The 15,467-nt window shown below is 34.7% G+C and overlaps 1 protein-coding gene and 1 long non-coding RNA gene across 2 annotated transcripts; both read right to left on the bottom strand.

Annotated features, from left to right (window-relative positions):
* Positions 1–10,602: 10,602 nt before the first annotated feature.
* Positions 10,603–11,700, bottom strand: LOC110939151 (protein FAR1-RELATED SEQUENCE 9-like). Its single transcript, XM_022180966.1, has 2 exons — positions 11,462–11,700; positions 10,603–11,364 (listed from the first exon to the last, which is right to left on the bottom strand). Exons 1-2 carry the CDS (start codon positions 11,654–11,656, stop codon positions 10,705–10,707), a joined length of 855 nt encoding a protein of 284 aa, XP_022036658.1. The 5' UTR covers positions 11,657–11,700; the 3' UTR covers positions 10,603–10,704.
* A 1,484-nt stretch (positions 11,701–13,184) lies between these two features.
* Positions 13,185–14,242, bottom strand: LOC110939150. Its single transcript, XR_002592013.2, has 3 exons — positions 14,096–14,242; positions 13,879–13,959; positions 13,185–13,248 (listed from the first exon to the last, which is right to left on the bottom strand). It is a non-coding gene; the product is annotated as an uncharacterized LOC110939150 (long non-coding RNA).
* Positions 14,243–15,467: the final 1,225 nt, after the last annotated feature.

Below are 15,467 nucleotides of genomic sequence, written 5' to 3'. Positions count from 1 at the left end.
ATCTACTGGTGATATGTGTCTGTTAGAAAAGTCATGTGGACCATATATTGACTGCCTCTTTATCTCATACTTTTGCAGGAATCCGTTGTAACAGCTAAGGATAGCAAAACAAATCCAACCAAAAAAATGACCACAGGTGCTTATAAATTACAAAAATTGTGATCAACTATGCTTACAGATTAAAATCCATTTTGTCTTTATTGATGTTGATTACAAATAAAAAATGCAGCTAAAAAGGTTCGTGATACCCCGGTGCTTGAGAAGCGCAAAAACAGGCAACAAATATGTACGTAACTACTTTTAATTCATTACATGTTTGTTGTCATGTTATGTCTAATTTCCATAAGCTTTCTAAAAACAGTGACACCGGATACTAATACATGCGGACCAGCAATGCGGACAAGGGGGGCTAAAAAAGGTTTAAATTTAGTCTTTTTTTTGTTAAGAAATATTTTGTAAAGGTTGTTAGTAGTTCGTGATCTATATAAAACTTGTACAAATGTAGTTAAGGAAGCACATTGTGAAGAGAAGGTACGCAGAAGAAAGCTAATAAGTACGTAAAAAAGCATTTTTTTCTTTCGATTGTCTAATAGTTATGTTTTATATAAATAATAAAACAAATATGGTGCCTCAGTTTTACCAGATAGTGACTTGGACACTCCCATGAAAAACATTGAGAAAAGAAATAAAGGTACATTTTTTAATGTATGGAAGATTTGGTTACATTCTTCTTGAATCTAATATTTATGTGTACATGACTTTGTAAAACATTTGTAAGGCGACGGCGATCAGGACGGGCCGACAACACGTACACGAGGAGGTACAAAACTATACTAGACATGATCTTTGAGAGTCTAAATAAAATAAATATATGTTTCAATACTTGGCTTAGGTACTTTAATGCTAATTGTTTACAAAAAAAATGTATATTTACAGCTCAGCGATGGCGTGAGGATAGCAAACCAAAGAAAAATGTCAAAAGGAAACTAATAAGTACGTAAACACACCCCACTACTACTTTCCTTCTTTATAAAATATGAAAATCGTAACCAAAAGTTGTTATCTTAGTTTCAGCAGATGGTGACTCACAGATGACTGCAGATACAGCTCTGCCAAAACAGGATGCAATTGCTGTAAAAAAAAAAACAAAAAAAGTAAAACATGATCGGGTGGAAACCCGAAGTGGCAAACACGCAAAAACGACGCATAAGTGGCCTAAATTAAAAACACGTTCGTCACCTATGCAGTTGTTCAAATGCATCAAGTCTCTAACGAGGAACCAACAAGAGGATGTTAATAGGATGGGTTTTGGAAAAATGTTGTCATTCAACATCAGTGGGATACCTCTAAAAATTGCCCACTATGTTGTGGACCACTTTAACCCAGAAGAAATGGCTATTGAAATGCCATGTGGGTCAATAGATGTTGATGTTGAGTCTGTCCATGAACTTCTAGGGATTCCTAAGAAGGGCATAGACATGCAAAATGTACGAGCATATTCAAAGCTTGATGTTGTTGTTGAAGCATGGAGAAAACGATATCGTAAACGATTTATGGCACCAACGAACCTGGCACAATCTATACTCACAAGTGATGAAGCCAGCAGTTTTCATTTCCGACTGGACTTCCTGATGTTATTCTTAACCATCATGGTTGAGTGTAACAAAAATGGGCGAATGAAAGAGTGGATTTTGAAAACTTTTACTGGAGACACAGATTTCAGTAAAATCAATTGGTGTGCCTATCTGATCCAACAAATCAAATCATGTAAAGATGGCTGGAAGAGTTGTGATCCTGAATCTCCATTTTCTGGACCACTCACACTTTTGCCTGTAAGTGTTCTGTTTAACAAAACTTACTAACAATACATTTGTTTTGTTATCTTACCGCTTGTTGTTTTTTTTGTTTTTTTTTTCGCCGTTACACAGTTGCTATATGTCGACAGAGTTAAATGCACAGGATTTCCAGTTGACCGGACAATATACCCAATCGTATTCTGGAACAAATACGAACTGAAAAAAAAGAGAACGGTTGGAGATAAAAAGAGGTGGCTTTGGTGGAGAGGATTTGCATGAAGTTGGTGTGGTTAGACGGGATCCAAGAAAAACTGAGTTACATGCTAATGATGAAGTTCTGAGTGTAAGATTAATAATTATAACCAATTACAAAATAATTATGTTCTTCCGAAAATTAGTTAAAAACGTATTTTATAACTTTGTTTGTAGAATGAGATTGCATTGATAGAAAAACATTTGGACGTGATGGAGGCGAAAAGAGTTACGGTGGAAAAAAATTGGAAGTAGTGTTCAATGCTCATCCAGACAACAACGAGCAAGTTAAAAAATTGATACAACGATTTTAGAAAATTGTACACTCAAAAAAAAACAAGGATATGGCTGTGCCCTGATTCCCCAAGGAAAAAAATTGCTGGGGTCCTCATGTCTCTTAACAAGACAGTCCAAAACCCAGATAATGATTACACAGAAGGTACAACGGGTAACGGATATATATCACTTCATTGAATATGTATTCAGTTTTTCTATAAGCTGTAACTAATTTGAATATTTTTTTTTAAATGCAGACCCTAAAGATGATGTGGCAAACGCGGTTGAAGTGGCAAAGATCAACGGTATGACCTTTTTTACAAAACATATTTAGCTTTTTTTATTTGCAAATAATCGTTTACACGAAAAAAGTATTCATATGTATTTGTAGCTCAAAAATATAGAGTGCGAGATAACTTTTTTGGTAAGACTTACTGGAACAAGAATGTACTTATCATACTTCGTTCAGATTCGTTGAGCCATAAACTGCTTTTTACGTTCTTCGTATTCAATCAATTTACTCCTACACGTTAAAATTTTATTTAAAAGATGGATTAACAAGCTCCATTTTGATTACATTTCCTCGAAAAAATAACAGTACCATTAAAAACGCCTATGTATAGTAGTTCAAAAACTTAGGGTACATTTAATGTATCATGATCATGTACTGACTCTTTAAAACCAATCATTTCTAACACAAAATAATGATAATTGACAGATTCGAATAAACAGAATCATGTGGAAGTGCGAAATAAAAAACGCAGTGCAGCGACTGATAATTTACTGAAAAAAGGTAAGGTGCAAAAAAAAATATAATACACGCGCGTGTGATAATAAACTGATACTATTTTTTTTAAACGTATATAGCATCTGGCAATGATCGGGGGAATGGTGATGGTAAGCGAATGAAGAATGAAGTGTCAGCCAAAGGTAACTTTAGTGATGACAATCCTAACAAAAACGTTATGTGAGGAAAAGCTAACTTTAATTTCTTTATTTGAAATAGAAACATACACGACAACATACACGTGCAATAATTGTAGATAGAAAAATAATAAAAAAAAAATAATGACATCAATGTTACATTTCTCTACAGATGAAAAAATGTAAAATGTTTAACTAACAATAAAGTAAACCACCAAATGTATGTCCTAAATTGCAAACTAAGCGTAACATGTGTGTATGTGACCACATTAAACTAAATAGACGGGGGTAAGGCTGACAAAACACAAGAGATGATAGATGGAGAAAGGTGCGGAGATGCCACTACAAAAAAAGTGCTACATGTGGAGTCATAGGCAACGAAGAAAATGAGGCAAAACATCAAGAGACGATAACTACAACAACAAGTAAGTTTTACATCTTACATATAACCCGTCACAAGTGTAGAAAAATCAAGAAAACCCGATCATACACAAAACAAACTAACACGTATGTGTCTGTGTACATGTGAATGAATATAAATAGACAAGAACAACGAAACACAAAACATGCAAGGATTGTTTGATGCGCCTACCTTTCACCTGCTCACACAAGACACCGAATCAGGTGACTCATGATTCCCAAAAAAAATGAACATGTGTTATTTCTGTACACAACAGATAATCCGACTTATCAAAACCAAAAAAAATTGCAGGTGATGATGTCGATGATACGCATGACAAAAATCAAGAAGGTGAGTTCTACATGTTTTTTTACTTCTTTCGAAGATTATAATAAACTTGGCATTTTTTTATTAAATACTAACGAACAAAAACTAAAATTGAGCAGGGAAGGGAACGGCTGAAAATGATATCACACGTAATGCTTGGATAAAGGAACTTGAATCAAGACGAAGAAAACCAGTTGGTAGGTTCAACCGCTCATGGGATGACCATGAACACGAAATGGGAATAGACATTACAACGGAAGAACAGCGTATTTGGGAGTTTCTATTCGATGTGAAGTACTCAATGTAAGCTTCAGTTTAAAAATATTAAAAATATTACTTGTTACATTATGCAAAACTTTGGTCCTCTGATAGATTATGGAATGTTTTTGCTCCAAATAGTATGTTTTTTTTTTTTAAAAAAAAAATAGTCTATTATGTTTTAAATGTATAACTGCATATGATTTTTCACAAAACAGGACACGGGGAATGGTCATCTCCTTGTCTAGCGGGGTAACAAAAAAATTTGGTCAATCTGCTGGGTAAGTTCAGCTATAAAAGATATACGTAAAACATAATAGTCCTAGTTTCTTGATATCCAGAATCTAATTTACATATCTAACATTGTCTTACGCAGAGATGTTATCTTCGAGAGTATATACGACTTGGAACTCACAAAAACGCTGATGCGCACTTTGAGGGAGGAAGTGAAGGTCTGCTCTGATGTAGTTGATGCTTGGGTAGATGTGATGAATTATGAAGAACTTGACAGAACCGACGGCTGCCCGACGCGGGTTTATTTTAGCACAACTGTGATAGTAAGTATTCATACTATATTACTTGATCTTTGTCTGTGATTTTGGATTTATTAAGTCTTTGGGAACGTTGTAAGTATGTCTATCTAAATGCATCTTTTGAATTATTGTAATTCGGGGCTTGCACCACCTTATTGACACAACTTATTTGGAAAAAAAAAAACAGGACAGCTGGTTATTGACGGATTCTACTTGTGATGATGATGAACGTATGCAAACGTTCGGCGAAAGGATGGTCGTAGGCGGCGCATATGATTTCATTGGGATCAAAATGGGTTTCTTTCCAATCCTGGAGAATGATGAATATTACATGATTGTTTTCGATCTGGAAAACGGTGAAATAACCGTCATAGACCACAAGCCTGATCGCACACCCTTAGCTGGCATTAGGGATCATCAAGACTACTACAAAAAAGATACACCATACAAAGTGGTTAGTCATTTTCTTTTCCCATAAAACATTAGGATGAAAAACAGCAACTCATACAAAAACTGATTAGTTTATCGTTTTTTTACAGAAGCATATGCTGGACAATTATTTGGAGCATTGCAAACATCCGTTAAAGGATAAAATTGCGCCAGCCAAGATTAAGAGGTGTGATATCCATTGGGCGACAAGTGCACATCCAATGGATAGTGCAGTATTCCTTATGCACCACATGCAGAATTTTAACGGCATTAGTAAACACTTTGAATGTGGTTTTAGTAGCAACTGGAGCAAAAGCAAAAACAGATTCTTACCCTCTGAAAAAAATTCGCTACACGCATACTACTCTGTGATGTGAATGTAATGAAGGGAAAGGTTCGCGATGCTGCATTATCAGTGTAAGTTGCTGCTCCGTATGGTAATGTTATGTTTTTTTGTGGATGGGCCTATTGTGTACAACTTAAACAATTTAAACTCGTACTTTGTCAGTTGCCTATATGTATCTAACTATTAATGTCTGTCGTTGATCCGGACAGCTTAAACAATTTATGTGTACGTCTAGTGTTACATTTTGGTGAAGCATAAGTAAACTACTGGAAAGTTTGACAAGCGGCCATAACTATCATTACAAAGCAATATTTCCGTTTACTAACTTTTTTAATCAATATGTGTGTTCTTTGCTATAATAATTAGCGTTACTCAAGCGGCCATAACTATCATTACAAATTACTTTGTTACAAAAAAATACCTTTCTTTGTACAACAAACAGTACCAAAAAAATGTAACAAGAATTAAATTGAGGGGCGAGTTACCTGCTATGCAAAGCTAACTACTCATTATAATATATTTTCATAAATGCCAGCTTTGAATTATCAAATCTGCAAAAAAAGTACACGCATGTACCCAAACCATATCCAAGAAATATATGATAGTACCCATTATTATAATAATATATATAAAGTACAATCTCATATAAATGCCACATTATGGGGAATCTAAGATGGACAAAAAGCAAGGATAGTTCTCAATTGTACTCATGGGAAACGTTGTACTTATATCTTATCTCAATTGTAATACTCTTATAGTATTTTTATAAAGAAAAAAAAAGTGAAGTCTTACAAAGTAGTTGTGCCAACTTGGAAGTGACTAATCTGCATAAGAAGTACATACATATCAAACACTATATCCAAGAAATATATAAAAGTACAGTCTCATAAATAATAAAAAGGAAAAATATGTGTACTTCTATCTCTATCTTATGTCCAATTAAAAAAGGAATAAATGACTACTTCTATCTCTAACTATATTCATTGTTAATGTATCTCTGTCATGATTTGATAACTATAGTACACGCATCTAATAAATTCCAAATTGACTCTTTGCGTGTAATAATAAAAATATAAAAAATATATATACACCTATCACATTTGGGTAAACAAAAAACGAGGAAAAAATCAAAAGTTCAAATCTTTAAAGAAAATTGTAACTCCTTAAATCAAAAAAATAATTAACTTCTATGTTGGTCAGTGTAGTACATTTAATGTTGATGTAAACTGATGTAAACAATCTAATTAATTTTTTCACCTAACATCATTTGATTGTCTATAAATTAAGGTGAGATGTAAAACATTAGTTTCATCACTTGTTCACCATAAAGAACTAAAAAAAAACAACCTTATTATGTCTAGTCCATCATCACCAGCTAACTCAAAACGGGTTACCAAACGATTACGGAGAACTCTTTCATTCGAACTCCAAACTCCAAAATTGGATTGCAACCCAGAGTGTTCTCAAATCACAAAAACCCCTTCCATTCCGTCAACGCCGCAAACTGTTGAAGAAAATCTGGATATCGATGCTAAGCTTATAAGTGATCTCCTTACTAACACTAAACCTGAAGTAACAACACATGATGAGATGTCGCTAGATGATGCACTTTTGGATGTTGACTGGGGATCATTTTACTTCACCACACAAGTTACCCCTGTTAAAAACTCTTCATCTGTGGTGCTCGCAGACCAAGCAAAACCAGTCAACGCCACCCAGGAGACCTCCCCGGTAGTTGATCCAAAGACTATCGATGATCCTGAAGATGATCCTATAGATGATGATTACTCTTGTTACTCTCAAAACACCCTTATCTCGTGGGCCAACCACAACCCGTGGGAGAGTGAGCTTAGCCCAGAACCACTTAGCGCTGAAATTGAGTATGGCACACCAAGATCGTTTCTTGACTAAATAGTGGTGTTTATGTGAACTTACTAGTATGTGTGTGAAAAAGAAAGTACCCCCATTTTCCCTCTAATATATAGGGGCTACTTTCCTTATCCTATGTTATCCAATGTACTTTACCATATCTAGTGTTTAAGTCATTATGTACTCAACTAGGACTACTGAACTATTCTGTTAAATCTATGTTTTCAATCTATGTTATTAAAAAAATCGTGTCATTATTATATGATTTCAACAAATACTGACTTCTAAACATAAAAAAAAACTTACATAGGTTACACCCTTTAGGAAAAAAATAATAAATGAAAAAGAGTAACATGATCAAATCTAAAAAAGAGATTCAAGCAACCGTCAACAAAAGCACATAATCAAAAACACACATACAGCAAAAATGTACAAAAACCTTAGAGAAAAAAAAAATGTAACATGGTACGTAAGCACGTGCACAATTACAAACAAAAATATACAAAAATCTCAGAGAAAAAAAAATGTAACACGGTACGTAAGCACATGATCACACACGTACATAAAAAATGTACAAAAAACTCAGAGAAAAACAAAATGTAACATGGTCAAAACAACCAGATTATTTCTTTCGACAAAGGAAAAATCTACAAAAATCAAAGAGAAAAAAAAATTGTAACATGGTAAACCCAAAACGCAACAAATCCATCACGTAGAAGATTCTCGTGTTCAACAAAACATCAACTAAGTACATATTACACAGGATAATCCAACTAAGTACCACATATTTCTTAGACTCAACAAATAATGGCAAAACCCTCAACAAACAATGCTAACAAGTAAGCTGCCAATCACTAACGCTAATATCAGTAACCATATAACCCTCTTCTTCTTCTTCCGGATTTCTTGCTCACGGGCAAAGAGTTCATCTTGTAGGTTATTGATGTTCCTCAAAAGACCTGGTATGATCCTAGTTGACCTTAGGCACATCGGTGGGTCGACCCAACCAATGAAAGGGCAGTTGCTAGGCTACATTAAAAATAAATGGGCATAAAACCCGATTAGAACATACATTTACTTATTAAAACAGGGTTCGAATTTTTTACCTTAAACGGACATGAATAGAACCTTCTTCCTGGGTTGTCATCTGTCCATGATGTCCGGATGGTAGCAATCCTCCCACATGAACACCTTTTCATGTTTTTTTGAGGGGTAGATGAGGCTTAGATAGATGAATTGTAAAGAAAATAGAGAGATAAGATAATGATTTATTTGAATATAGTTAGAGTGGGCAGCCTAGTTAGAGTAGTTGTATATGGAGATAGTTGGAGACCTATAGTTGGAATGATGATCTATGACATCCATCTAGAACAAAAGATATGTACTAAGGATTTGTGGGCCCCATTATAAACATATTCTTTTGTCATTACCCACATCCATACACTTCTTTCTTTTTCTACTTTTTATTACCTTTTTCTTTTGTTAGCATGTGGCCTACCCATAGAAAGATTTTACGACCACATTTGTACTTGTATAACCAACAGAAACTAGAGAGTTTTTTTCATTATATATTACACCACAAAAAATTACAACATCATTAGACACATAAATTACTCCTTAGTTAATGTTCATAACCTGATACTTCACCTAATTTCTAATTAACCTAAAAACACACATCTTCAAAAACAAACATAATTAGAAAAACACAAACAACAACACCTTATTTCTACTTGAGCTCCTTCATGTGAACCACTTTTTGCACTTGCATGGGGTTGGTGGCACGGGGGAAACTGATATGTTTATTGGGAAATATGAATCCCACTCAATTTCACTCATCCACGAGACATCATCAACCCAATCGCTGTTTTTGGAATCATCAACATGTCTCTTTGTTGGGTATATTGTAGGCTCATCGTTAGGCATCGCATCAACGGTAGTGTGTGTATCAAAGCCAAAGGGTTCACCCTTGGGCACTACATTTGGCTCCAACTTAACTGTAGGCTTAACACTACGCATGTTTTTCGGTATTGCTCGAGCCATAGGCTTCACCTCGGGTTCCACCTTTGGGGTCGAACAAAAGCTACTCCTCTTTCCGCGGGGGTGCCCATCAATGGTAAAAATCTCCCTAAGCGTGTGTGTGGACATAGGCACTAAAGGGGTTGCATGCATATCGCCAACACTAACTGGAGTCGATGCATACTTTCGAAGTCTCTTCCCGACATTAATGAACTCATTTTTCCCAAGATTGAGATCGATAACCTCGGCATCCGGGACTTTGTATCCCGCGGATGGCCTCTTGTGCATTGTTATGCTTTGGGTGTGATTAGTAGTTAACAATGGTTTGTGGATGTACATATTATGTATGCTGAAACTATTTATAATGAAAAAGTAAACTTTTGGGGGTGGATGGTGGTGATTAGATATGAAAATAAATGACAAATTAAATGCATCACCAGAGAAAAAGGAGAAAGTAACAAAAAGATACATCTTGTTGGGGCAGCCAATCTTGTTGTATGTATTTTATATAAAATTTGTATCTACAACTTGACCATATAAAAAGATGTTACTTTATGTATAATATATAAAATTTGTTACAAAAACAAGTAATATTCATCCAGCCTTCATCCAAAAAATATTAGCTCTTTAAGAAAAAAACGGCTTGTGTTTTATTAAGTAAAAAACACAAAAACGAAAAAAAACTACAAAATACTATATGTGTTTAAATTTTTTTATTTGATTACTATTTTTTGTAACGAAATGGGTCATTTTCTGACTAATTATATATATAAGTTGGAATAAAAACAAAATCAGAAAATCCATAAGATAGAAAATTCTTAGATTCAACACAGCAAAAATCTACAAAAAACTCAGGGAAAAAAAATGTAACATGGTGAAAACAAAAAATAAATAAATAAATAAACATAGAAAATTCTCAGCTTCAAGCAAAAATGTCGACAAAAAATGGCAAAAAAATGAACAAACAACGTTTAGTTTTCACGCAAACATTGTGCATATCATTTCATAATGCAAACTGATCAATTAAACCATAGTCATTAAACCGAAAACCGTCCTATATACCAAACCCACATACATCCTAACATGCAAACATATGCATGTGCATCCATTTTCAGATAATCTACACATGCAAACATGTGCATCTACAAAAAGGCAGCCCAAAAAATACAAAAGGGATGATCAAAGTTTAGTTCCGCTCCACTAAAATGGAGACCAAAAAGCTGGCGTCATACAAGTTTTCAAAACACGCACAGCACGCACATCAAAATTAATACCAAATCAAGTGGACTCCTGACTCGCAGAGCTTGAGTCCTCATCCTCGTTACCCGATTTATTCTTCTTCTTTTTCTTGCAATTTCTTGAATCATGCCCAGTCACGTACTTCATACATGTTCGGCAAAGCCTTGGTGTTTTGGGAGGTTTGACAGCAGAGTTGGTCGTTCCATCCTGCGGTGCTCTAGACACTCGTCGACGTTTGCCACATCCTTTGTTCCTGATCCCGTCTGAATTGTTGAGAGTTACGTCCCCATCTAAAGAAACACCAAGCAATTCTTCAACAGCAGCATAGTTATCATTCTTGGCTTCGTCATCAACTGGTCCTCCATTTAGTAATTTCAATTTCAGTTCCTTTATCTGCTCAGCAAAAGTAGAAAGTCCTCCAACATCACTTCTTAATGCGTCTACGCATTCGGTTACAATCTCAAGAATCTGACTTCTCGCAGCAGCTTGTGGACGGGTGTCAACGCCATATCGACGCTCAATAGAAAATATACTTTTGGGAAGCACGTCCCTAGTCCAACGCTTAACAACAAACTGGGCAGGGATTTTTTCAATATTGTTTACCCGGTAAACACAAAAGATGTGCCTACACAGATATCCAATACGGATGAAGTTGTTGCATGAACAAGAGACCGACTGATTTCTCAACTCAAGTTTAACCTACAAAAACACCAAAACACATTATTAAACTTCTGTGAAAAAAAGCATAATGAAAGCTTAAACAAAAGATGTCATCAAAAGGATACAACACATTTACCGTGAATGTGTTGGTTGCACTGCTTCGCTTGTCCAACTGATTCACATAGTAAACACGAACATCATCACAATCCTCCATGTTTATAATGTAACAAAACAACTTCCCCTTGTATATCTCTTTTCTTACCTCTGTGAAAATTGCATGTGTGTACAGCTCAAAAGCGTGCTTCTCGATAGCTAAATCAGTACTATCCATGAATACACTAGATGAGGTTTTAAACTCTGCAACACGTTGCCTGTAACGCTGATTGTCAATCCTAGTTTCATAACATAGCATGAACTGAACTAGTGTGTTAGCACTAGTAGAGTTGACCTTGAAGCTTGAGTTAGAGCTTTCACATCTTGATGTGGTCTTCATGAGACAACACATTGGGATATCACGGAAGTAGACAGGTACCCATTGGTCCCTAATTGAGTACATATCATTCAACCAGTCGTGATCTTGTAACCCATATTCCTCCATCAAAAGTTGCCAACGCGTCTCAAATGTAGATGGTTTCATGTGAATACTCCACACCAAACGATGCATCAATGCCCTTAACTCAGAGTTTTGTAATAGGTCTCCATGAATCTATAAATAACAGGACCCCAAGCTGTTAAAAGAAGTAACAAAATAAAAACTTCTCAAACAAGATTGATAAATTAATAAAACCTTGGTTGGAAGTTTTTTCATAATATGCCACATGCAAAGGCGGTGCCGAGCGTCTGTGAAAACCTCTGAAATGGCAGCTTTCATTGAAGGGTCCTGGTCCGTCAGAACTAACTTTGGTTGCTTCTTGTGTGCCTTCAGAAATGATTCAAGTAACCACTTGTAAGACTCGGTGGTTTCATTGAATAACAAGCCAACACCAAATGTCACACATTGTTTATGATTGTCAACACCAGTGAAAGGAACAAAAATCATGTTGTACCTGCATGACAAAGAAAAAAAACAAAAGGTAATAATATGTTAAAGGGGGGAAAAGTGCCAGTTTGCAAAACCTTACTTGTTAGTGTGATAAGTCGCATCAAAAGCTAACACATCACCAAACACCTCGTAGTTTATCTTGGAAATTTCATCTGCCCAAAAAATCGACTTCAATTGCCCTTTCTCGACCACAAACTCATAGTAAAAGTTTGGTAAGCTCTCCGATCTTTCTTTCAAACGATCTATAACAAGTTGCGCATCACGGTCACCAATATAAAGCCTAACCGACTGGCTCCAGTTCTTAAAGTCAGTTGGCGTCCCACGTACGTTGTGATGTCCACCCATTAGGGACACTAAAACTCTGTGAGAAACAATTGGACCAATTCTGTTCAAACTCATGTTATGGATAAACTGTTTGGATGTAAAGGGTAGTTTCCTTGAAATCCTACTTAGATCACGATTAAAACGCTCAACAAAGGGATGATTGTGGTGCTCATGGAACCCTACCACTGTGCACATAGAGCTGCCCTCAGTAAACTTAACAAGTATACTGGCCTTGCAATCTGTCACTGTGAAATTACTTTGCCTAATAGTCAAGGTTGACTCCTCCAAGGTATCAGTTTTACGCCTAATTTGTGGTTTTGAATATTTAGTACACCTTATGTACTGGTGAGTGACAAAACCCTTCCATCTCTTGGTTTGCCCCTTACGAATAGAAAACCCAGAATAAACAGCATAGTCCTTGTACATACTGAACACGTCGTTCCACGTTTCATATACAGAACCAACAACAGGCTCTAAAACAATAGGAACATTAGGACACCACATTCTAGTGCCATTGGGTGTGTGGTGAACATAAAACTCCTCGTTCGCATGAATACCTACAAAAAAAGGTCACGAGTCTTAGAAAACATTGTATTGTTTAATAAAAATCTAACACCTATAGGTTGAAAACTTTTTTACATGTAACATTGTATTCTCAAAAAACAAGTTTAACACGTTTCACTAAAAATGCAAAAAAAAAAAAAAAAAACATGGTAGTACATTTTTTTATGTCACCAAAAAGTGTAGATGCTGCTGGAATTTTTTATGTAGCCCAAAAAATTTAAACTCGAATGTTTTCCCCAACCTGTTTTTCCCCTTCCAATAAAAATATAAAAACTTCATACAAGTCCAACCACGCATGTTTTTACCTCCTACAAAATATATAAGCTTGTTTCATAAAAACTTAATACAAGTGCAACCACACATGTTTTTACCTCCTACAAAATATATAATCTTGTTTCATAAAAAGTTAATACAAGTGTAGCCACACATTTTTTACCTTCTGCAAAATATAAAAGCTTGTTTCATCAAAAATAAATATATAAGTCTAACCACACATTTCCTCCTCTACCAAAAAAAGAAATAAAATAAATAATAATAATAAAAAACTAGGAAAATTAAAACTAAGGGTATGTTACAATAACACTATAGAAAAAAATCATGGTTTCACATAAAACAAAAATCACCTGTTGATAGCAACTGTGTAAAAGTACAATTCTGAACACCATCTTCATCATCATTTGTGGAATTTTGATTTAGAACTGATGCTACGCATAAAAATAAAAAACAAAGAAAATGAATCAAGAACAATCCAATGAAAAACTAAACAAAGAAATCCTTAATTTGCAAAAGTACTCGTATGCATTTAAAGCTGAACATTTAATACAACAGAAAAAAACTCACCTGGAAACGCTGAAGAAATAGGTTCAGGTTCTTCAACAACCCTAACCTCAAACGATGCATCTTCATCTTCATTAAATGCAAAAACAGGTGAAAGATTATGTGGAACAACATTTAAGGGTGAACCAGGATTATCAATGAGTGTCTCCGTACCACCGGCAACGGTCCGAGGGGGTTGGCTGTTCGAATCAGCCATGATAAATGCAAATACCCTTCAATGGTGAGTATGGGGGGTGAGTATGGTTTCTTTCTTTCACTGCAAGCTCTGGTTCGAAATAAATGAGATGTGAGAACATTTGTTGAAAGGTGTTAGGAGCATGTGAGAGAAGCTTTACAAGTACACAAGTAATTAATGGAAAGCATGACAAGAAAAGCAATGTTGAAAGGTCTGTGTGTGCAGACTTACAAATGAAAAGGGTCACCCAATTCTCAAAAGGTAAAAGAAAGAAAATGTCAAAATTGCCCTTGTCTCCTCACAACTAACAAGCAACGTGGCTAAATCTGATCCACATGTGAGAGTTTTCAGGGTTTAGTCAACTGGAGTGGATTTTCTCCTTATAATTAGCCTATATATATATATATATATATATATATATATATATCCCTAATAATATATATTTATAAGTCTCCATTTTTACTTATAAAAATTATTTTAAGTATTTAGAAAGTTGCATAGGATTATCATTTTATAAAATTTCGCCAGGATTATCATTTTAGTTTCCCCTAAACTATGGCATTTCCCACGTTTTTAAAAACGCGTTTAAACCACAAATCAAGTTCCAAATCATCGCCAATATATCAAGTTTCACCAAAAACCATTTTACAAACAATGCTCACATATGTCTTCTTTTCTTCATGAGCTTTAAACATATATATTTTCAAGATTTTTAAAGTAACAATGTCTTATGTTCATCTTTTATGAACATCATTTTTATACGAACTTGGTTTCATATATTGTTATACTTTAAAAAGTCTTCTAAAAATTCCATAACTTCCAAGGTTATCAAAAATCTAAAGACTTTTTATAGACTTCTTTTTATAACAATTTTTATATAACTTGTTTTATATAAAAACCAAGTTTACTAGTGTTTTAAAAAGTCTTGTTTGAAGTCTATTCCATGTTCTATCTTTCAAGAACAATAATCAAAGTTACATATATGTAAAGCTCATGGTCTTGAAGATGATGATCTTGTATGATTTAAACATATACATGTTTAAATCACATTTTCAACTTTTACATGGCAAGATGATCATATTTATGAATTACTACAATAAATAAACGACAAAATCATCATAAATATCATCTTTAAATAACTAATCTTAACATAATCAACAAGATTATACTAACTAGTTACACTAATCTACACAAATAATC

This window comes from Helianthus annuus, chromosome 5 (assembly GCF_002127325.2).
Source record: "Helianthus annuus cultivar XRQ/B chromosome 5, HanXRQr2.0-SUNRISE, whole genome shotgun sequence".
NCBI lineage: Eukaryota > Viridiplantae > Streptophyta > Magnoliopsida > Asterales > Asteraceae > Helianthus > Helianthus annuus.
Note: the sequence above shows the minus strand (reverse complement) of the source record. Positions and strands in the feature narration are given on the sequence as shown.

Coding starts and splice junctions, on each gene's coding strand:
- LOC110939151 (XM_022180966.1), bottom strand. CDS start 11,656: ATGGATAGTACTGATTTAGCTATCGAGAAGCACGCTTTTGAGCTGTAC. Junction 11,365..11,461: donor GTGCAACCAACACATTCACG/GTAAATGTGTTG, acceptor GTGTTTTTGTAG/GTTAAACTTGAGTTGAGAAA.